This window comes from Maniola jurtina, chromosome 25 (assembly GCF_905333055.1).
Source record: "Maniola jurtina chromosome 25, ilManJurt1.1, whole genome shotgun sequence".
Lineage (NCBI taxonomy): Eukaryota > Metazoa > Arthropoda > Insecta > Lepidoptera > Nymphalidae > Maniola > Maniola jurtina.
In genome coordinates this window covers 8409080-8432563 of record NC_060053.1, presented here as the reverse complement: position 1 = coordinate 8432563, position 23484 = coordinate 8409080, and the positions used below count along the sequence as shown (strand labels likewise).

Here is a 23484-nt window from a genome sequence, read left to right as displayed (position 1 = left end):
TCTTGGCACCCTTTGAGTACGGAATCCTAAAAAGTAGCTTAATTTAAAAAGTTCAACAAACTCGTGTCATTCTGAGAGGAGACCTCTGCTCAGTAGTGGACCGGTGCTGGGCTGATGATGACCACATTGAAGAAATGAAATAAACTCAGCACTCTTTCACAAAGTCGATAAAACGCGTGGAAACACAACTCCTCCGCAACTCGTTTGAAAATAATTTTTCTCCGCGAACTCTATTACGGACTAAGATAACAAAAATCACCATTACTTACTTTCTTTTGAAAGACATTCACCCCTCTCATTTGCACTTTAATTAATTATTATGAGAGGGACTGAGAGAGAAACATAATAAGCGGTCCTAGTTTTGGGGTACCGTAACTCAAAAGGAAAAAAATCCTACATTAGTAGACCATGAATAGCCTATTTTTCTTTGAATTCATGGCACCGTAACTTATTGTTTGATATATCGAGGGTTCCCCGTTGCACTAGAATCATGAAAATTTACAAGAAGCAGCGTCTTACAGAACAAGTAAAGGGAAAGTCAGGAAACCAGTTTGTAGTTATATCTCATTAAAAACTGCATTTTTATTTATTTATAGGCTAGCGCTTGGCTGCAATCAGACCTGCTAGCAAGTGATGATGCAGCCTAAGATGGAGCGCGCTTTCCTAAAAGTTGCCTATTCACTCTTGACTTGAAGGTACCCATATTAAAAGTGGGAGGGAAAACTGATGCCGAAATGGCGTTCCATATCCTAGCGGTTCGGATCACAAACTTATATTTGCAGTTGGAAATAATTTAAGCAACAATATAATTATATAGGGAACGTATCTTGCCGCTTGTTTGTCTAATGTACGGAGTCCTCGGTACGTAAGTCCGACTCGCACTTGTCCGGTTTTTTTGTATATAATGAGGAGACTTTATCAGAATGAATGGAGCAGAAAAAATGGGTCAGTGCTGACTAAAAATAGCATTTACTTGAACACAGTGGTCGGAAGATCATAAGATTTTACAATGAGTTGATATTACAATTAATATTTTAAAACAGGTGCCTAAACTGTGCATTTTTTTAAATGTGAATAGTTGAATTAACAAGTAAGGAACCAGTAAAATGTATAGCTGATATCCGTTACTTTGCCCCATTTAGGTTTTTAAAAATCCCGTGGGAACACTTTGATTTTCCGGGATAAAAAGTAGCCTATGTCCGACCGCGGGATATAAGCTAAACCTGTACCTCAGAATCGGTTAAATTGCTGGGCCGTGAAAAGGTAGCAGACAGACAGACAGACACACTTTCGCATTTATAATATTAGTATGGATATTTTAGTCAGTGCAGGTGGTAGAAAAATAGTAACAAAAGCTAGAAATAATATTACACTATGATACGTGGACCATACGATGACAAATGTTTTATATGTAACCTACGGAACATCTTTTGGGAGTTGCATACAATATGTACGGACGGCGGATACAGAACCATGTTATAAATCTAAAAGCAATTTTATCACAAGACATTATAAAATAAATAGCTTTCATTTTATCATGATACATCGCGACATAATATCCCAACTAAGTACACACTCGCTTCTCGTTGCTCGCTTACTCGTTTCTAGTTACTAGCTAAACTTTTCTCGCTAATTTTCGGCGGTCGGAAAAGTCACTAAAATGCTTTTATATGAATTTATTCGTCACCCTTTGATCGCCGCTATACAACTACTATTTTATATCGTGTCTGCCGCAAAGAACGATTTTCCTGTTCTTTCATGGGATCTCTTCAAATATTGTTACAGTATTCCCATCCAAAGCAATGTATACTCTATTAGTAAGTTTGTAAGGTTGAGATTTGGGTGTATAAGATTCTACGTTTTCAGTAAGAAAATTGCAGAGTTGGTGTGTTTAGGTTTTCTGATAAGAATTTAGTGTTATGGTGTACAATAAAGTATTTGTATATGCGTAGTTATGTAAATGCGGCGCGCGCGAGGTTTTGATAGCGTCGGCCCCGGCCTTTGATAAGAGATTTCCCTTTATTTGAGGGAACGACAATCCGTTTTGGGTAATTCTTTTATTGGTTTTAGGGTACGTACGCCAAAAGGAAAAAAGGAACCCTTATAGCATCACTTTGTTGTATGTCTGTCTATCTGTTTGTCTGTCTGTCTGTCTGTCCGTCTGTCGTGTCTGTCAAGAAAACCTTAAAAGAAAGGGTACTTTCCGTTGACCTAGAATCATGGAAATTGGGCAGAGAGGACGTGTAATAGGTAAGTGTTACAGGACAAGTAAAGGAAAAGATCCGAAAACCGTGAATTTGTGGTAATATTATCCTTAAAGCTTATAAAATTAACACCATCGCTTTGAAGTTAAAAAATAAACCAAGAATAGTATAGAAGCCTTTCATAGAAGTGAGTAGTGGCTGCAGTGTTGTCACTTGGCGCGCTATAAAACTTGCCATTCAATTCAACAACAATAGAAATACTCTAGAATTAATTCCGCGCCGCTTATAGACGTGACCCATTCTGTTCCACGTGACAACGCAAACTTGCCAATCAAAAACCTACTCTAATTACATAAAAATAGAGTTTTAAATTGAATGTGTTTGGATTATCGCGTGAATAAATTTAATGCATTAAGCGGGAAGGATAGCGCCTCCATTTATAATCTGCACTCCTCTTGCAACGTGATGCCACTCTGTTTTATACTACCCTTGGAACACACTCGCGACATGTCGCAAGACAAAAAGTTGTACCGCTAAGCACAGCTCAGCGGGTTGTGAAGCTGAAGTTACAATGGTGCTAAAATGTCAACCTCACACCGGAAAGTGCTGCGTTGCAAGACCTCCTACTGGGTGGGCAGACGATTTAGTCGTAGAGAGCTGCTGGATTCTAGACTATGGCATGTGGATTGTGGGCCCTACAAAAGGCCTGTGTCGAAGACATCTATTGGTTGATAATGATGATAGGTAAGCCAAGATTTTAAAATCGGTTTAAAGAATTTATTCTCAAAAAGAACATACTGTTCACTTACATTAAGATTACTATATACATTTCAGTACTTACACAGACGCATGCAAATCCATACTAAAATTATAAATGCAAAAGTGTGTCCGTCTTTTACCTTTTCACATCAATTTAAACCGATTCTGATAAAATCATATTGCGTACAAAGATAGCTTATGTCCGAGACGGATATCACCTACTTTTTAATACAGATACTAATGAGAAAGGACAAAATGTTGTGAAACAAAAAGTCTCCAGTGAGATTTAGGTTATATCTCTGAATAGTCTTGAAGTGATGAAAAGACATTATTCTCTGTCAAGATCAAAGGATTGTTGATTATTATTATTCTTCAGTCTGGTCTTGTATAGTAATAGTCTTTAGGTTTTTCTTGGAAATATTGTTTTTCCTATGGTTTAGTTAGCATAGTTTTCCACGTGTACACTGTACATGTGCCACGTGTAACACTAGAAACAATATAGGCCAGGGCCAGCGCAGTCCTTTCACCAATGAACCCTGCTCATTATACAGCGTGCTCCAGTTTCCTCCCGCATTGACATCCACAGTGCATCGTAATGTTCTATAAAACCGCTGTGAATAGCTTCAAAAACTGAATTTACTCTCTACTGAATGAATATCTATGAATGTGTAGTGCAGTGTTTTAACTATTCATAAAAATACCAAAATTAGAAAAAGTTTTTTCATTTATTTATATGCAAATTCATTATCTACCCACCGACTCACTACTGAGCACATGTCTATTCTCAAAATGAGATGAGTTTGGATATAGTCTAGCACGCTGTATAATTTTACATAAGTACTTCCTACAGTATTCTGCACGTGGCCAGCTGGTGGACTAAAGCATCATAGGTCAGGGGCAGCGCAGTCCTTTCCCTAGTGAACCCTGCTCGTTATACAGCGTGCTCCAGTTTCGTAATGTTCTAGAAAGCCGCAATGAATAGCTTCAAAAACTGAATTTACTCTACTGAATGAATATCTATGAATGTGTAGTGTGCATGCGAATTTTGATGTTGTTTTAGCTATTCATAAAAATCTGAAAATATTTGTTTGGTAGATAATGCACAGTCCTTTATAACTTTTATCTTTTACTATACAATATTCAGAGCCTCGATAGCTCAACGGTTGAGGAGCGGACTGACTTATGAAAGGTCGGCGGTTCAAACATCAGCCGTTGCAATATTGTCGTACCCACTCCTGGCACAAGCTTTACGCTTAATTGGAGGGGAAAGAAGAGTATTTGTCATGATTAGCATAGCTAATATTCTTTAAAAAAAATATACCTAATACAATTAATAGTAATATCATAGTTCACGATAGTTATAGGGAACTCCTAATAAAACGTCGAGATTTCAGCGTCACTGGCAGGCGTCAAATGTTAGGACATTTTGACGCAAGTAGCCCTATTTTTCTATGATTTTACGTCACCGTAGCCTAATGTTTGACATATAGTCCACGACAGACAGTAGTAGTAACAAATTAGTCTTCCGAATTAGGTCCAAGTCCATACTTCCATACTATTAATATTATAAATGCGAAAGTGTGTCCGTCTGTTTGTCTGTCCGCTACGTTTTCCCGGCTCAACCGCTGAACAGATTTTAATGTTTGATACAGAGTTAGCTTACATCCCGGGGATGGACATAGGCTACTTTTTATCCCGGAAAATCAAAGAGTTCCTACGGGACTCTTAAGAATAACCGATTTACATGAAATTGATTTGATACAGAGATGATTTGGTACAGAGCCAGCTTACGTCCCGGAAATTAACTTCAGCAACTTTTTATCCCGGAAAATCAAAGAGTTCCCACGGGATTTTTGAATAAACCTAAATCCACGCGGACGGAGTTGCGAGCATCATCTAGTTTTTTATATTTCACGGATTCAGATCGGTTGAGTGCGGAACCGCTCTAAAAGTGCCTGAAAGCGTTTATCCGGCGATTGCTCGACAAATTGAAAAGTAAGCCATTTGAATGAATCAGACAAACAATTGAGTTCGCCTGCCATTGTATACTTCAATTACTGACGAGCGCCGGGTGACAATGTTGTTTATATGTATATAGGCACGCTGATATAGGAAACCCCGAAGATTTGGTATAAGAGAAATCATCACAAATGTTAAACTTGCCTTAATATATCTCTTTTGAAAAAAGTCGTGTAGAAAAGGACGTCGGGCTCCTATGCCTTAATGGAAAAGAAAAACATGAGAATCTGTATGCTTGAGAGTTCCCCATAATGTTCTCAAAAGTTCATATTATTCCACGATATGTTATCTCTACATGGTATAAAATACAGTCGCATCCCGCTGACTGTTTGTATGAACAAACAAACAACATTTTAATGTGGTTTTCATTAATAGATAGAGTGATTTAAGAAAAAGGTTTATATGCATAATTTAATATTGTTTTGTGTTAATGTGTTGAAATATGACGATAATTGTTGTTTAAGATGTCGGAAGAAATCTAGACAGAGCTTTCATCGAAAATGTTGTCTAATTGTTTAGAAATATAACGCTAAAAAGTCTACAAAAAAGCTATAAAAAGTCGCTGGAAAAAGCTAGTCTTGTCAATAAAAACGAGAAAACAGTATAACTAACATATTAATGTTGTAATTCAAATCCATGAGTCTAGATTCTAGAAACTAGGCTCTAGATTTTGTATGTTGGCACTTTTAGATGCGCACTAAAGAAGATTTTCAGTAATACCATCCAAGTGAACCCAGAGGAGATAAGCTAGTGTTATTCAACACAAAGTAATTATTTTTTGAACTAACTATGGACCTTATGAGAAACCTTAGAGTCACTCAGTGGGTAATGGAGAGAGCTATACTTGGATATTCTTATGTGATCAAATCAAGAAGTCCCTACAAGAGGTCCCTAAGAGGTCCCTAAGAGGTCCCTAAGTCCCTAATTTATGTCCAGTTGTGGACGTATGTATATCAGTTGATATTGCTGATGACGAATTATTTTTAGGTCACTTTTGTTCGAGCGTATCTTGGGTTTTCTACATCTATGGCTAACAAGAAACAATTATTGGTCCTAACAATATTTCTGTCAGTGAATTCTTCCCCTCACACCCTCCGTCTCTGTCTAACTTGTAAGACAATATTTCTGCTAGAAGGAGAGGGGGGTAAAGGGAAGAAACACACAAACCACAGTATGAATTGTTTGATTTCCGTTGAGTTTTGAGGGCACTTTGTACCTATGTTGTTAAAGTTAATTTAATAGAGTGGGCAAGTGTCGATAAATCAAAATAAAAAAGAAATTAAAAGTAAAAGTTTATTTTTAATGGAATTAAAAGGATTTACATAAAATTGATAAGTTTATTGGTGCAAGGGTCATTAACATCATCAAAAGGATTCCATCCATCCATCAGCCTGTAAGCGTCCACTGCTGGACATAGGCCTTTCCAAGAGCGCGCCACCAAACACGGTCCTCCGCCTTCCTCATCCACCCGCTCCCCGCCACCTTCTTCAGGTCATCGGTCCAGCGGGCAGGAGGTCGTCCCACACTGCGCTTACCGGTACGCGGTCTCCACTCCAGAACACGTCTGCCCCAACGGCCGTCGGTTCTGCGACAGACATGGCCTGCCCATTGCCACTTCAGCTTGCTAATCCTTTGAGCTATGTCGGTCGCTTTTGTTCTCCTGCGAATTTCCTCGTTCCGGATTTTATCCCTGAGAGTAATACCCAACATAGCTCGCTCCATAGCGCGCTGAGCGACTTTTAGTTTGTGGATGAGGCCAACTGTCAGTGTCCACGTTTCTGCTCCATACGTCATCACAGGTAGGACACACTCATTGAAGACCTTAGTCTTAAGGCTTTGCGGTATCGACGATTCGAAGACCTGACGTAGCTTTGAAAATGCTGCCCAGCCCAGCTGGATTCTTCTGTCAGCCTCCTTGTCGAAGTTGTTTCTACCGAATTTTATAATCTGGCCGAGGTAGTTATATTCCTGAACAACTTCGATGCTGACATTGCCGACGGTGACGGGTCTTGAGGTAACGTGTTCGTTAAACATGACTTTCGTTTTGTCTATATTCATCTCAAGACCTACTCGTCTGGAAGAACAGCTAAGCTCGATCAGCATTTCCTCAAGGTGTTGCAGCGATTCAGCCAGTATGACTATGTCATCCGCAAATCGCAAGTGAGAGATATTTTCGCCATTCACGTTTATGCCTCGACCATTCCAGTCCAATACCTTAAACACGTCTTCTAGGGCACAGGTGAAAAGTTTGGGAGATATTACATCTCCTTGCCTCACACCTCTCCGTATAGGGATCGGATTCGTTTGTTGGTCTTGAACTTGGACGGCCATGGTGGCGGAGTCATACAAACATCTCAACACTTGGATATAATGCCAGTCGACTTGGCATCGCTGTAATGAATCCAGAACAGCCCAGGTCTCGATGGAATCGAAGGCTTTCTCGTAGTCCACAAACGCTAGACAGAGAGGCAGATTATACTTGAGTCTTCTGCATAATCTGCCGTAGCGTGTGGATGTGGTCTACGGTACTGTAGCCTTTCCGAAACCCAGCCTGCTCCGGAGGCTGAAATTCGTCAAGTCTTCGGGCGAGACGATTCGTAATAACCCGCGAGAACAGCTTGTAAATATGGCTTAGAAGTGAGATTGGTCTGTAGTTCTTAAGTAGACTCTTATCTCCTTTTTTGAAAAAGAGTACGGTGACACTTCTACTCCATTTTTCCGGTGTTGTGCCAGTTTTGATGACGGTATTAAAGAGGTCTTTAAGCTTGTTAAGAATTGGCTTTCCTCCTGCGCGCAGGAGCTCCGCTGTAATACCGTCATCACCTGGGGCTTTATTATTCTTCAGCTGTCCGAGGGCTATACTAATCTCACCTACTATATCCTTTCGGCTTCTTTAGCTATAATATTGGTAGACCTCCAAATAGGCACCTTCTAAGCAGGCGCGCTCCACCTTAGGCTGCATCATCTGCGATTGAAGTGATGAAAATGTGTTTTTAGTATAAATTGGAAGTACAGTCCCAACTTCCATGGTGTCATGTGTTACTCGGATCAGGGTCCCAGCTGAATGCGCTTTATGCTCTTGTGTATGTATAAGGCATAAAACAAGCTGGAAATTTTTATTCGGCTTCATTTGCAATGTAAAACTGTATCTTTTCAGAAAATCCACCATTTTGATTTTGTAAGAATTTCATGTATCTAGTGACGTATCATTTATCAAAATAGAGACATTGAGTAGTTACAAGCGGACATAGGAACGGACAAACAAGTAGGTACATACAATGTAAATACCGGTCAAACACCTCCTTTGCGCTTTGCGGCAGTCGGGTTGTAAACATTTTTTCTTTCTTTTATCACACTAATAATATTATAAAGGCGAAAGTTTGTGTGTGTGTGTATGTGTGTGTGTGTGTATGTTTGTTACTCCTTCACGCAAAAACTGCTAGACGGATTTGGCTGAAATTTGGAACGGAGATAGATAATATCCTGGATGAGCACATAGGCTACTTTTTATCCCGGAAAATCAAAGAGTTCCCACGAGATTTCGAAAAACCTAAATCCACGCGGGCGAATTCACGGGCATCGGCTAGTTCTAAAATAAAACTTGCTATTTATCGATATTTCAACCCGTGTCGTCCCTAGTCCACATCGCTTTGTTCACATTTCCGATGTCGCGTCGGCGATTTGTATTCCAATTTTCGGCACATCCCCAATCCGCATCAAGATGTCAACGTTTTTGTCTATTGCTTATTACTTTTCAAAAGGCAGCAATAGAATTTCGATATTTGCCTTTTTGTTTTGCTTTCCAACAGAGCCAATTTGGAAATTTGTCAGTGTAATGTGAAAAAAACAAGGTCCGAATTGAAAACCACCTTCTTTTTTTAGAAGTCGGTTAAAAGTAGTCACTATTAGCTAACTATCATGAGTCCATGGGTCTCATTAAGCAAGCTCCGAGTCACTGAGCGTGCGAGGGAGAGAGCTATGCTTGCAGTTACTCTACGTGGTCAAATCAGAAATGAGGAGATCCTTATGGGAACTAGTAGATAATATAAATAATTATAGAATCTGTATTGTATATTTCTAGTCAATTAAAGGCATTACTTAGTTTTTTATTACTAGATAAAGCTCGCGACTTAATCTTCGTGGCATTACGTTTGTAAAAATGCCGTGGGAACTCTTTGTGGGGACTTGGGCGCGTTTGGAACTCTCGTAACTTTAGTTTTAAGTTTCGTAATTAATTATCACCACTATATCGTACAAATTTAACAATTTCGACCATGAAAAGGAGTACAATTGTACCTACTTTGAAGAGACTGACTGAAGCGTGGCACAAAAACTAGCGACTCACTTTGTAAAGGGGTCAACTGGCCGGGATGAAGTTCTTTTGTGTCCACTTTAGAACCTTGTCGACTTCTGCTCAATGTTTTTTTGCGCCATACCATTGAAATAAAAAAAGTAAACTACAGGGTCGTAGAGGAGTTTTTCTTCGTTATCTAATTAGAAATGCCGAGATTCGTAGAAGTATCAGAGTAACCGACATAGCTGAACGCTGTGACCCCTTACTTATTTCTTCTTATTTATTAGGGTTCCGTATCTCAAAAGGAAAAAAGGAACCCTATAGGATCACTTTGTTGTCTGTCGGTCTGTCTGTCGTGTCTGTCAACCGCGGTCTACTGGTCGGAATGAAGTTTATTTTGTATCCACTTTAAAACCTTGTTCAATTAAAATATAAAAATGTTAACTACAAGCTAGTTCTTTCAAACGCTAGTTCCGCGTCTAGCGGATAAGGATTGAGGGCTACGTCTAACGCGATGTTTGACAGGAGTGCAGACGACACCAATGTCCGTTGGAAAATGTAGCTACTATGAAACGTCGCATCTAGTGAACATTTATATCGCTGTTCCTGTTCCATTTAAAATGTTTGTAGGCTGCAGTTTGCAGTAACGAGGGAATGCCGGCGACGGGGTCTTGAAGCTAACTTGTTGCAGTTTAACTTCAGGCTGTGGTTCCACGGCGGTGAAGATGCAGGAAATGTTGGGACCTGGAGGTCCGCAGAGGCCCTTTCAAATAGTATGGATGAAAAAGTAAAAAAATTGGTTGTCTGTAAAGTCGGTTTACTGATGATAGTTGAACGCAAAGACTTACAAGACTAACAGTGACAGATTAACGGTGTTACAAAAAATGAAACGTAAATGTGTGCGTGAAATAGAGTTGTCCTGACTTTAGCATTTGTATTATCGATAGTCTTACTGGCGAAATCATAGGACACTAATGAGTTAGTTTAACGAAGTGAAGTAAAAGCATCTTATAATCTTAAAAAATCAAATACATTTCAAATACACAAATAGTAACAAAGCTAAAGCTAGGTAACAGATTATTATTTATTAATGAAATGACTTTAATATTTTATATAAATAATTTATTAATGAATTCTGAGATACTTATAGTTATTTTAACCCCTTATAACATTTTTATTGATATTTCGATAGAAAACTATTTTTTTTTTTGAAAGACGTTTTAAAAAAATCTTTTTTTGAGAAATAGAGAAATTTTTGGGATTTTCATATAAATTACCGGAATTTGTTGGTTTTCCACCTTTATTTTTTTAAAGGGTGCAAGTAAATTTAATTTGATTAATTACAATAACACTCTGATATAATGTCTAAGTGACAAGTTAATAAAAATAAATAGTATATATGGCGCTCAATTCATAGCTAATGACCTCCCCGATAAGCACTTAAATACAGTAATGTACGGCTTACCCTTAACCCTGTATATGAAATCTAAGCCACGCTAAATAAAATAAAAATTAGTGAAAATATTTATTTCGTTCTTTTCTTTTATTAGAAAGTACCTAGTGTTTTATATTGTATTTTACATACATCACATGAAACCTATCACATCAAACCTACCGGTAGACACGATTATCGACTATCGATACTTGTGACGTCATTACTTTGTCAATCCCTATCGTAAACAAACGTTTTTAAATTTTACACAAAATATCCAAAAATTCTTCATTTAGCAATGTAATTTGATGATAAGTCTTAAGGGAAACCTATCATCTAAGCTTCCAATAGCTATTTTGCCTAATTTTCAAACAACAAATGATGAAATAATGATTATAAACAATTAGTATAAATAATCAGTAATTACCTGTGAAACGTGTATTTACGCGGATTATAACGTCTTGTAACGTCACATTCGCTCACTGAACAAGACACCATGGTGGCAAGACATAGATTTTACGTTTTAATCGTAAAATTATTTAGTAAATGCAAAAAATCACCTCGACTTGGAACAGGCTGAACTCTTACGGCCTGTTACTCACGTAAACAATGACTTATTGGCATCTTGTTTCGCTATCTCGCTTTCGCTCGCGGCAGTGGGTCTTATTTGACTACCTCTCGCTCCAACGCTTTGTCAGTCTTTGAGCGAAGCGAAAATTGTACGTCTATGGTTGAACGTGACAACAAAGGCCGATTGTGCTTCTTTGTCGCTCGTTCCGCGCTCTCGCTTGCACTTCAAGCCTTACATGGAACGCCTCGGAGCGAGGTAACGCCGCATGAGTCATGTTTTTTTCGTGCGTGCAGCTGGCTCTATCGAATTATAAGACGTTGTCACGTCAAAAAAACTAAAAGTCAAAGCTTCTTTCAATATACTAACTAACTCATGAAAACAAAAATTATAACTTCACTTCAAATACGAATATCTTGATTTTTACACAACAAAAGTAAGCATTTCTCATCCAAACCAAAGCAAATGATATGATAGCATTCTGGTATTTGTGTTTCAATGCTAAAGAGCGTCGCAGTCGGGGACATGCCAATCTACAGTAAAGTTATTACTTCTGTAAGTTCCGGTGACAACTCTTCAATTAAATTTTGCAGGCATGCTCAGTTGATTTTTTTTATTTAATAAATAAATATCATATTTTTTAGCTGGCGGAGGAATTTAAAGTTATGTAAGTATATGATGATAATATTCACGAATTCAAAAGTTTGTAATTCCTTGAACTAAAATCGCTATTTACTTTGATGTTATTAATTCCGCTTCAGTGGAACCGTACCCTTAGCTCAGCCTCTTTCAGCCGAGACCTATTTATGTCGTTGCGTTTGACATACAAACGTTATGAGAGCAAAACATTTTATTTAGATAAACTCTGTTACTATGTTTCTTGACATCATGATCAACCCAACGCCGGCCCACTACTGAGTACGGGTCTCCTCTCAGAATGAGAATAGGCCATAGTCTGCCACGCTTGCCCAGTGCGGACTGGCAGAATTCAAACACCTTTGGGAACATTATGGAAAGCTTTCAGGTATGCAGGTTTCCTCACGATGTTTTCTTTCGCAGTGAAAACAATATTTAATTACTTAAAATGCACATAACTTTGATTAAATAAATAAATAAATAGATATTGGTTTATTCGCTGGAATGTGGGTTCAAGAAGATCTTATACCTTACACATTTCACTAGCTAGGTGATTTGCTAACTCAATGTCTAACACTGAACGATAGCCAACGAGGTTGGTTCTACATTGCTGCTGCACTAGGTGATATTAAAATATTGTTTCGTAGAAAGCCTTCAATGGATTAAAAAATGAGCTTGGTTGATATCCTTCATTGTTAGACACTGAGTTAGCGAATCACCCCGCTGGTCTTGGTGTGCAAATTGTTAGTGAAACTTATATTAAAATTAGTTTAAAGGTGAATTAAAAGCTAGAGTTGCTTGCCCGGGATCGAACTTTTGGCCTCCCGAATATCCCGGGATATCCCGTTCTGAACCACCAGGCTATTACAGCTTATCACTGCAGTAATCCGTCAGCAAACAGTAAATAACCCAACACTCGTCCTAATCTCCGCGTTATAAATTTTAACTTCGGGTTAAGGGTTGGAGTTAAGAGAGAATCTCTCGCGATAGGTGTATGAGCTTAGTATACGGTAGGATTCTAACCAGGTATAGCGTATTTTAATACAGTGTTAGGTAGTAGGGTAGTACCGGTAGTAGTATGCGCAATCCACCGCTGCTGTTCGATTTCCGCCTCATCCCGCCGAGATTGCGTTATCGCCTTCGCATACACTAGTGCACATTTCGATTGCGAAGGCAAATAGGTATTGGTTATACTTACTTTAAACTCTGGAACTCCTCTTTGTCAAAGAACAATGAGTATCTAATCAAAATTAGCCAGACCCTGCGTGCACTAGTAGACTTACTTCCGGTTTCTATTTAAACCGGTCAAGTGCGAATCAGACTTGCACCTAATGGGTTCCATACCATCGTACAAGGCATAACAATTTTTTTTTGGATGTAACCTCAAATTCACAGGTTTCAGATTTTTTCCTTTACTTGTGCTATAAGACCTAAGTACATGATTCTAGGTCAACGGAAAGTACCCTATAGGTTTTCTTGACAGATACGACGGACAGATGGATAGACGGCCAGACGGACAGACAGACAGCAAAGTGATCCTATAAGGGTTCCTTTTTTCCTTTTGAGGTAAGGAAATCGGCCAGGATAATCGCGCTAGTGTGCTCAAACCTTTAGTATTGAACATGTTCGCTCAAACAATGCTCCGACCGTATAGTAAGTATCCCAACTATCCACAGCGTCGCAAGATCGCCTTTGTCTTTGGCCAATCTAATTGCATTCTTGCTAATGCATTCTGCGGTAACTTGCTATGATTGCCTACCCCATTGTTCTGAGGCTAGCTAATTCGGTTACGGATGTACAGTTCCAAGGTTCAAGTCCTTTTCATCCCGTCTCGTGGAGTCCACGGGTGACCGGAGGTCTGGCACTTACCTGGGTCAGCATATTAGTCTGGCCATTCAACGAGGTAACGCAGCCAGCGAGCAGCCAGCCTGGGCACCCTGCCTCGTTACAGTGATTTGGATGACATTTTTTTTGTAATTTTGTATATTTATATATTTAAGTATAGTGTTTGTAAATAAAGACGTATATAAGTTTTAGTTGTAAAACTTGTTGTTGATGCTCGCGACGTCGTCCGCGTGGATTTAGATTTTTAAAAATCCCATGGGAACTCTTCAGTTTTCGAGCCAAAAAGTTGCCGATGCCCGTCTCCAGGATGTAAGCCATTTCTGTATCGAGCTGATGATGCCCGCCATTTCATTTTATTTGGATTTAGGTTTTAAAAATCAAAAAGTAAGTTTTGTAAAAATCGGTTAAACTAAATGGGTCTTGTACCAGACAGACAGACAGACACATTTTTGTATTCATAATATTATTAAATTAGTATGGATACCTATATTATCTAACAATGTCATTTTATTTGAGACTGGAAGCCATCATAATCGAAATTCGGTTAGGAGAACAATGCTTTGTTATTTTCAGATCTAAAATCTTCACTAGCATTATATTTGCTTTTACTAATCTAATAAGAAGTAACTACACGCTCAGGTTTCGCTAATTTACCCAAATCCACACTAATATTATAAATGTAAGGTCAGACTCAGAATTGAAGTAGCAATTCCGCGAAACTATTGCATCAAAACTCAGTCGCACTTAAAAATATGTCCTTTTCTTACAAACACGCCACACATATCTAACGCATGTGCATAACCGTGCCACGCGAATATGATCATTAAGGTGCTAAAAAAATTACGGCCTTTGTCTGTACAAACATACCAATATGGTGGAGGAAAACGTCCGTCGTGAGGAAATCTGTATGCCTGACAGTTCTCCATAATGTTCTCAAAGGTGTGTGAAGTCTCACAATCTGCACTTGGCGCGTTGTGGGCTATGGTCTAAACCATGTCTAAACCCAGCAGGATAACTTCTGAAAGGAGACCTGTGCTCAGTAGTAGGTGATGGATTGATGATGATGATGATAACGATTATATAAGCGAATGTCTCTCTGTTGTCTCTACACGGCCCATGCGTAAAATAAATCAAAAAACAAAATTAAAAATTTATTTATTGGGTATGACAACTAGTGTCTCTAATGCAACATCTGTGACTCTACCACCAGTTCGGAATGAAGATTCTACTGAGAAGAGCCAACATGGAACTCTCCCGATTTTGACAAGGTATGGTATCCATATCCATTAGGATATCTTGCATTCCAGAGAGGTACACAGGCCTTTCGGAATGAAGATTCTACTGCGAAGAGACGGCAAGGAACTCACCCGTTTTGTACAAGGTACAGAGATATCTTGTATCTCAGGATGGATTTTTCAAAATTTGAAACCACACACAGTAAAGCACATCATCTATTTTAATAACTTAAAATTTTAAAACCTCTATAAGAAAACTAGAAAAGAGCTGATAACTGTCAAACGGCTGAATTGAATTTCTTCGATTATAGGCTAAGAACACTCTCGATCAAGCCACCTTTGTTTATATACAAAAAAAAAACTTAATTAAAATCGCTTCATTAGTTTAGGAGCTACGATGCCACAGACAGATACACAGATACACACGTCAAACTTATAACACCCCTCGTTTTAAGTCAGGAGTTAAGAAAACTGAAGAGCGAAATTTTAATTTAGAACCTAAATGATTCCAAGTCCTTATTCTACAGCATGTCGCCTTTGAAGCACGTCGTATGTCGGCTCAGTGCTGCAGAGGCTGCTGTGGGAGGCATTAATTTGACAAACTGCCCCCGACGCGCCGGGGCGCGGCGTCCGACAGAATGTCGATATCGATGCTCCATTATCGATAATTTTGTCGACAATTGACGTAATCGAGTCTGATTGGTGCTCCAGACAACGATTTGCAGCCATTAAATGCGCGTTTAACACTAGGTATTTGTTTTGGTTTTAGGAAATTAAATGATTTTTCTTCCTTTTTCATGTAGAGTCAGCATCTGTGAACTTCGTCCTCATGGATTTACAATTTTAAAATCCAGGCAACTCTTTGTTTCTCCGGGATAAAAAACATGAGAAAAGTAGAGTGAAGTGCTTTAAAATAAAACTGTTTTATGACTGAGCTCGTTGATCATTCGCTTTTATAACTGTATTAAAAAAAATAGCGCTCGCTGCGCTCGCAATTCCGTGTTATTATAATTCCACATATTCTATCTTGCTATCAAATTGAAAGGTAAAATTCTAATTTCTCTAACCAACCAGGTATTCACCCCGTCAAATCGAGTAAAAGTATTTTCTCATGAAAAGATTAAGACCCGGATTAACCAAAAATTTAATTTGCTATAATCCGCCGAAACAGACCAATAAATCTCTATGGTGCAACATGCAGCATGCGATGTGCACCGCCCGTGAAGCTAACAAATCTTGTGCTATTAATCGTATCGGATGCGAAGGGAACCAGGAACCCACCATATCGTTATCTCAAGAATACCCCTACCCTTATTTGATTCATGGGAAGGGATCACGACCCTTAGAAATGAGGAATAGGACGCAGAGAAAAGCAAATAGCAAGCTTTATTAAGCGTACAAGTTATACGTTTGGTGGCCACACTGCTTCCATTTAAACTCGTAAGATTTCGCGAGTCAAGTAAAATTTTAAAAATATTCTAAGTGCTGCATTACAATTCCTATTCTTAGTAAATAGTACGGAGGCAAAATACTAGTGGAATTGAGAAAATTGCATTGAAATTGCTTTGATATGACAATGTACTAATTTAACACCTTTGAAATTGATGGGTTTAATAAAAGTGTTTGATCTTCGCCTCGTGAACACGAGAACTTTTTAAAGTCTGTTAAAAAGTCCAAATATAACAAAAATGCATTCCCAAGTATCTGTTCATACGTAAAAAAGTGTTAACAAGTAAACATATGTATACTTAGGAATACATATTTTGTCTATTTGGACGCTTTTTTAACGGATGTTAAAAAAGTTCTCGTGTAAATGAGGCTTTACACCATGAAGTAATGGGCAAGATTAGGGAACAAGGTTATATTTAACCGTAATATATTGCACACAGGTTGCCTGAATGGTCGTCTAAAGAAGCCTCTTTCTTAACCAGGAATTACAATGTTATGATACTTTTTAACCAACTTCAAAAAACCGGCCAAGTGCGAGTCAGACTCGCGCATTGAGGGTTCCGTACTCGGCTGACCACAAATTCGCGGTTTTCAGATTTATTCCTGTACTTGTGCTATAAGACCAACCTACCTGCCAAATTTCATGATTCTAGGTCAACGGGAAGTACCCTATAGGTTTCTTGACAGACACGATGGACAGACAGACAGACAGACAGACCGACAACAAAGTGATCCTATAAGGGTTCCGTTATTCATTTTGAGGTACGGAACCCTAAAAAAGGAGGAGAATATGAACCGATTTTGATAATTCTTTTTTGTTTGGTCGGTCCATACTCCATACTCCATACTCCAGAGCCAAGACTCCAGAGGTGGACGCATTTTAGTTTGCTGAAGATCTGACGAAATATCTTCAGAGTTGGAGAACAGAACTCCTCAATGGATAAGTGTGAATTGCTGGCGATCAGTGTAACTGTAGGTTCTAAAAAGTTACAGCAAAGAAGTAACAAAGCTCCAACGTCGAATTAAAGGAGAATGATTGAGGATTTTGATCGCGAGAGGAAATTAATTAAAAGTGATCAGTGCTAATGGAAAAATGTCGAGTGTCAATGGACCCTATTACTACAGCCTCCGCTCTCCGTGTGTCCGTCCATCAGTCTGCCTCTCCCCCTGTATCTCGTGAACCGTAATAGGTAGAGAGTTTTCAGTGTGTTTTTCTATCGCCGCTATAAAAAAAAATGTCATTCAAATAAAAAAAATTAAAAGTGCTATTTCTTGTACGGAACCCTACGTGTACGACTAGCACTTAACCGATTTTTATGTTTCATTTGTTTGTAATATTATGCTGTCCGTCTAAATTGGTAACTAGCTTATGCCCGCGACTTCGTCCGCGGTGACTACGCAAGTTTCTAACCCCTGTTTGACCCCCTCAGGGGTTGAATTTACCAAAATCCTTTCTTACCACCTGATCCTGAAACCTGATGGATGTCTTCGTCATAGTAGCTATCTGCATGCCGAATTTCAGCTCAGATCCGTCCAGTAGTTTGAGATATGCGCAGATAGATCAGTCAGTCAGTTAGCTTTTCCTTTTATGTATTCAGATTGCTTCAGGCCCAAAATGTTGAATTCCATAATGTGGTTTTTTTAAAATGTTGAATTTTTGAGTTGCAAATGTTGAATCCCAAAATGTTAAATTTCGATTCCCAAAATGTTGAACCCCAAAATGTTGAATTCGCAAAATGTTGAATTTCGATTCCCAAAATATTGAATTAAAAAATATGTTGAATTCGCAAAATAGATTTGAATGGTAACTTTTTAGCTGTTTCCAATTACTGTATTCAATACCAAGTCAAGAAGATGCCAAGCGCTATAGATATTTTCGCGTAGTCGGTTAAAAAAGTTGTTATTAAAAAAATATTATTCACATCAAAATAAACTTCATGTATAATTCATTTCTAGTACTCAGTAGTTGTATACAGCGTAGCGAATATCAAAAAGATTGGGTGAAATACTCGTTAAAAAGTTTCGCCATTTCATATTCCGTGAGAGAACTCTTTTTAAATGAATAAATAAAGTAAGTAGATTTGCATCTTAACGGCTCCGACGGTCACAGTTAAAGTATAAACTCAATACCTACTTAGTTCAAATATTATCTACATATATACAAGGAGAGTAACTAACTCACTGACTGACTGACTGATCTATCAACGCACAGCTCAAACGACTGGACGGATCAGGCTGATAGATATTATGAAATAGACATCCGCTAAGAAAGGATTTTTGAAAATTCGACCTCTAATGTCCCGGCTTTATTAACGGCTATCAACGCGATGTTCAACGGCATTTTCCGTCAAACGTAGAGGTAGCCACGCTCAACGCGCTTATTTGATCAACATCATTCTCAATGCCGTTGTCGATAAGCCGGGTGTGTTAAAATTTATCTGTTTTGGCAGATTATTGCAAGTTTTTAAGGTGTTACATGTTACCCTACTTCAAAAATGCGAGCCACAATATATACATACAATTTTTATAACTTCAAAAACGAACTATGATCATAAAATATTGATTAGGCACTTTATTACTACCAACGTATTGAGAAATATTATAATAATATTTTATGCCTTTTTGCTCGAGTTCCATTTTGTATTTCCATGTTCTAAAAATTTGTTGTAAATAATTGAAAAATGTTACGTGAAAACATGTTAATTTTAATTTTATTTTTAGGTATAGTTCTAGCGGTTGACGAAAAGGCAAATAATATGACGATCGAAGAGTTGGAAAAGCGGAAAAATGAATTGTTCAAACAAATCAATATCGCGATTGATGATAGTGTAAAATCTTTACTTCAAGCGAACGACACTGAAGCTGCTTTGGGTTTACAATATATGCATGATCTCAAAGAACACATTAAAGAATTAAACGCCACAGAAAATTATAAAGAAGAAAAAGGAATAGATGTAGATTCTAAATCAGATTTAGAGAATAGAAGATATTTTAAAAAAGGTTCAAAATATTACAAAGAGTTCAAAATCAAACCTAAAAACGGTTTGTTTGATTTTGAAGCTATTTTGAAACCCGGAGGGATCACAGAAAAAGAATGGAAGAAGCTGGTCGAGGATCGAAAGAAGATGCAAGAGAAGCTAGACTTATGGATATTGGAACGAGAGAAGGTAAAGACCTTAGATAAAGTTAAGGTTTCTATTTATGGTGATAAAATCAGTGTTTTTTAAAAACTGGCCAAGTGCGAGTCAGACTCGTGCACCGAGGGTTCCGTACTCGGGAATTTTTTCAGTCATTTTGCCCGATAAATCAAAAACTATTATACATAAAAATGATTAAAAATCCGTTTTAGACTGTACAGGTAAAGCCCTTTCATATTATACCCTACTTGGTATAGTTATCTTACTTTGTAAATTGAAAATACTAATTATTTCTTAATTAAATGGTGATGATATACAATTAAAGAAATCTTTTTTTATGAAAGGAAAGGAAAAAAATAAAAAAGGCCAAAGAGGACAAGAAAAGGTTAATGAAGTCCGGGAAATATGAGAAATGTCCGAGATTTGGTTACCACGGGAAGAAGAAGACAGACAAAACGAAAAAAGGGGATAGAAATAGATCTTGTAAGTTTAATTCGGGTAAGGATTGCCCAATACTAGATGTGACTGACGAGTCGACTGAAAGTGAGGAGCAGAGGTCATGGGTGACGTACAAGAATAAGTACCCATGTTGCCGGAAATGTTGTAAAAAGTCTTACATGGGATGTCTATAGTGAAAATAAAATATTCTTCTTGCACTTGGCGTTTTCTTACCTAGTTTTTTTTAATTCTGATACAAGTTAGCCTTTAACAGAAATCTCACCTGGTGGTAAGTGGTGATGTAGTCTAAGATGGAAGCGGGCTAATCTGAAATGGATATGGCAGTTTTATCAAACCCATAACATACCCCTTTGGTTTCTACACGGCATTGTACCGGAACTACATCCAGTAGTATGATCGGTCAGTCAGTTAGTCAGTCAGCTTTTCCTTTTACATATTTATGTAGAAAGTTCAGGTTAACGTGCTTGTATCTAGTGTTATTATAATATGGATTTCAGTGTACCTAATTATGAAACGCACTGGCAGTGGTTCCCCAGGGAGCTTCGTATCGATCGCTTGTTTGTACTTTGCCATATTGATAGTTGATACCACTAAAAATACAATGGCTACTATACATTATGTATATCACCATCATCATAAACCTATCATCATCATGATTAACCCAACGCCCGGCCCACTACTGAGTACGGGTCTCCTCTCAGAATGAGAAGGGTTTAGGCCATAGTCTGCTACGCTGGCCCAATGCGGATTGGCATAAACCTATACATGTACACAAAAGCATACAGCGCTGGTTTTCAGTCGAAACCCTAAATTAGTTTAAACCCTTATATTAGTTTAAAACCCATCTTTTTACCCAACTTCGACAGAGCCAAAAGGAAGACGTATTCAACAATCAGAATCTAAGTATATAAAATGAAAAGCTGACTGACTGACTGATCTATCAATGCATAGCTCAAACTACTTGACGGATCAGCCTGGACATGCAGATAGCTATTATGACGTAGACATCCGCTAAGAAAGGATTTTTCTAAAATTCAACTCTTAAGGAGTAAAATAGGGGTTGAAAATTTGTGTAGTCAACGCGAAGTCGCGTGAATAACCTAGTAACCAATATAACTGAAGCGCCAAAGGACGGGACACATCTTTCGAAGAACCGATAGACGCTTTGGTTTTAACTAGGTGGAATATTTAAAGACTATATATTTACCAACATCCAAGAAACATCTGAGCTACCCAGGGATATCAGAAGGGGTAGCAAAGGGGTAAAGTCGAGCTATTGAATCAACACTATAAACTCAAGCAGTGATGTAAACTTAAGAGGGCTCTCTCCGTCACTCGTTTCATACAAACGTAGTTCCAATTTCATTTGAATATTAAGCAACCAAAGTCCATGAAATTTTGCAGACATATTCTAGAAACTAATATCTATGTCTGTGGTTTTCCAGATTTCTGTTAAAATATTCGGTTTCAAAGTTACGCGGTCTTAAAAATTTTCATACAAATCTTTGAGCCCCTGTAATTTTAAAACTACATATTTTTAGAAAAATCTAAAACACCGCAGACACAGATATTAGTATCTAGAATTTGTCTGCAAAATTTCATGGACTTTGGTTGCTTAATATTCAAATGAAATTGGAACTACGATTGTATGAAACGAGTGACAGAGAGAGCCCTGTTAAGGAATACTAATGCGTCGGCTGCGCCTGTGTAGATCTCCTGGAAGTGTGTGTTTCACTTATCCCGGCAAATACTGGGAAGCTTGTGGTGTAAGTATTTATCTAAGCACTAGATTGGTTTACATTTAGTTCTACTTAGTTCCTACATACTCGTAGTGTAAATAAAGTTGAACTCATCACGCCTGTGTATAAAAGCGCTTATTAATAAAGTTGAAAATTAATAAACCCTGAAATATTATAAAAATATTTTTTCTGTCGCTTGGTATACTAGGCGTTATGGTGGAACACATAGAATCTGGATACAAACATACACACATACATAGACTGCTAAAATCATAACCCTTCCATTCGGCTTTGCTGTAGTCGGGTATTCATGATGATTTGACATTTTTATTATTTACTAATAATGCCCGCAACTCCGTCCGCGTGGATTTAGGTTTATTTAAAAATTCCGTGGGAACTCTTTGCTTTTCCGGGATAAAAAGTTGCCGAAGTTAATTTCTGAGACGTAAGTTACCTCTGTATCAAATTTCATATAAATCGGTTTAATGGATAGATTCTTAAGAGTCCCGTAGGAACTATTTGGTTTTCCGGGATAAAAAGTAGCCTATGTCTGTCCGCAGGATGTAAGCTAACTCTGTACCAAATTTCATTAAAATCAGTTCAGCGGTTGAGCCGTGAAAACGTAGCAGACAGACAGACAGACAGACAGACAGACAGACAGATAGACAGACAGACAGATAGACAGACAGACAGATAGACAGACAGACACACTTCCGCATTTATAATATTAAGCATGGAAGTATGGATTATTTTATTGTTATAGCGGCAATAGAAATACATACATATTCTATGAAAAGCTCAGTTCTCTACCTAGTATAACTGTAAGCGAGAAAATTGTGGTTGTTTGATTTTCGCCTGAGACCTTTCCAGTATCAATACTGACCAGTGAGTATTTAACAGGTAAGTACTAGGTAGCGTAAATAAATCAGAGTCACAGAGTCACAGTAGTACAGTGTGTCAGCTGTTGGCTGCACTTGGTTGGCTGCTGTATTGAGTGACCAAGCCGCTTATGCCGCTAATCGCCGAGATTGTGTTACTGTTACTTGCTTCGTTAACTCTCCTATACATGACTTTGACATGTTACATATACCTTATCAGAGGATGCCCGCGACTTCGTCTCCGTGGATTTAGGTTTTTTAAGATCCCGCGGGAACTGATTGATTTTCCGGGATAGAAAGTTGCCTATGCCAATTACAGGGACCCAAGCTACCTCGGTACTTTTCATTAAGTGGAAGGTATTTAAGAATCCCGTGGGAACTCTTTGATTATCCGGGATAGAAGTAGTACTATGTCCTTCCGCAGGATATAAGCTAACGCTGTTGGACCGTGAAAAATTAGCAAACAGTTAACAGACAGACAGATATACTTTCGCATTTATAATATTATATAAAGTATGGATTAGTATGGATCCAAGTCAGCTACGGCAAAATAGATTATGGCTTCCTATATTATGTATTTAGTATACAGAATATTGGTACTTGAGTCTTATATAAACAGAGTCAGCAACGAAATAGGATATTATTTGCAAAATCCGACCCCCTAAAGACAAAACGCGTCCATTCGGAGGCATAACAATAAAAAATCCCTCCGGCGTCCGTGAGACCTCTCGTCCTCCGGCGAGATAAGATAGCGCCTTATTCCTAACCCATTTGTATTATTGGCAGATGTGGCGCTACTACTGGTTTCTTTTTTTACCCGACTGCGGCAA

At 38.2% G+C, this 23484-nt stretch overlaps 1 protein-coding gene across 1 annotated transcript; it reads left to right on the top strand.

Annotated features, from left to right (window-relative positions):
* The first annotated feature begins 18761 nt into the window (after window positions 1–18761).
* LOC123878188 lies at window positions 18762–20234 on the top strand. The gene is made up of 3 exons (XM_045925304.1): window positions 18762–18863; window positions 19163–19608; window positions 19923–20234. Exons 2-3 carry the CDS (start codon window positions 19198–19200, stop codon window positions 20208–20210), a joined length of 699 nt encoding a protein of 232 aa, XP_045781260.1. The 5' UTR covers window positions 18762–18863; window positions 19163–19197; the 3' UTR covers window positions 20211–20234.
* The last annotated feature ends 3250 nt before the right edge of the window (window positions 20235–23484 follow it).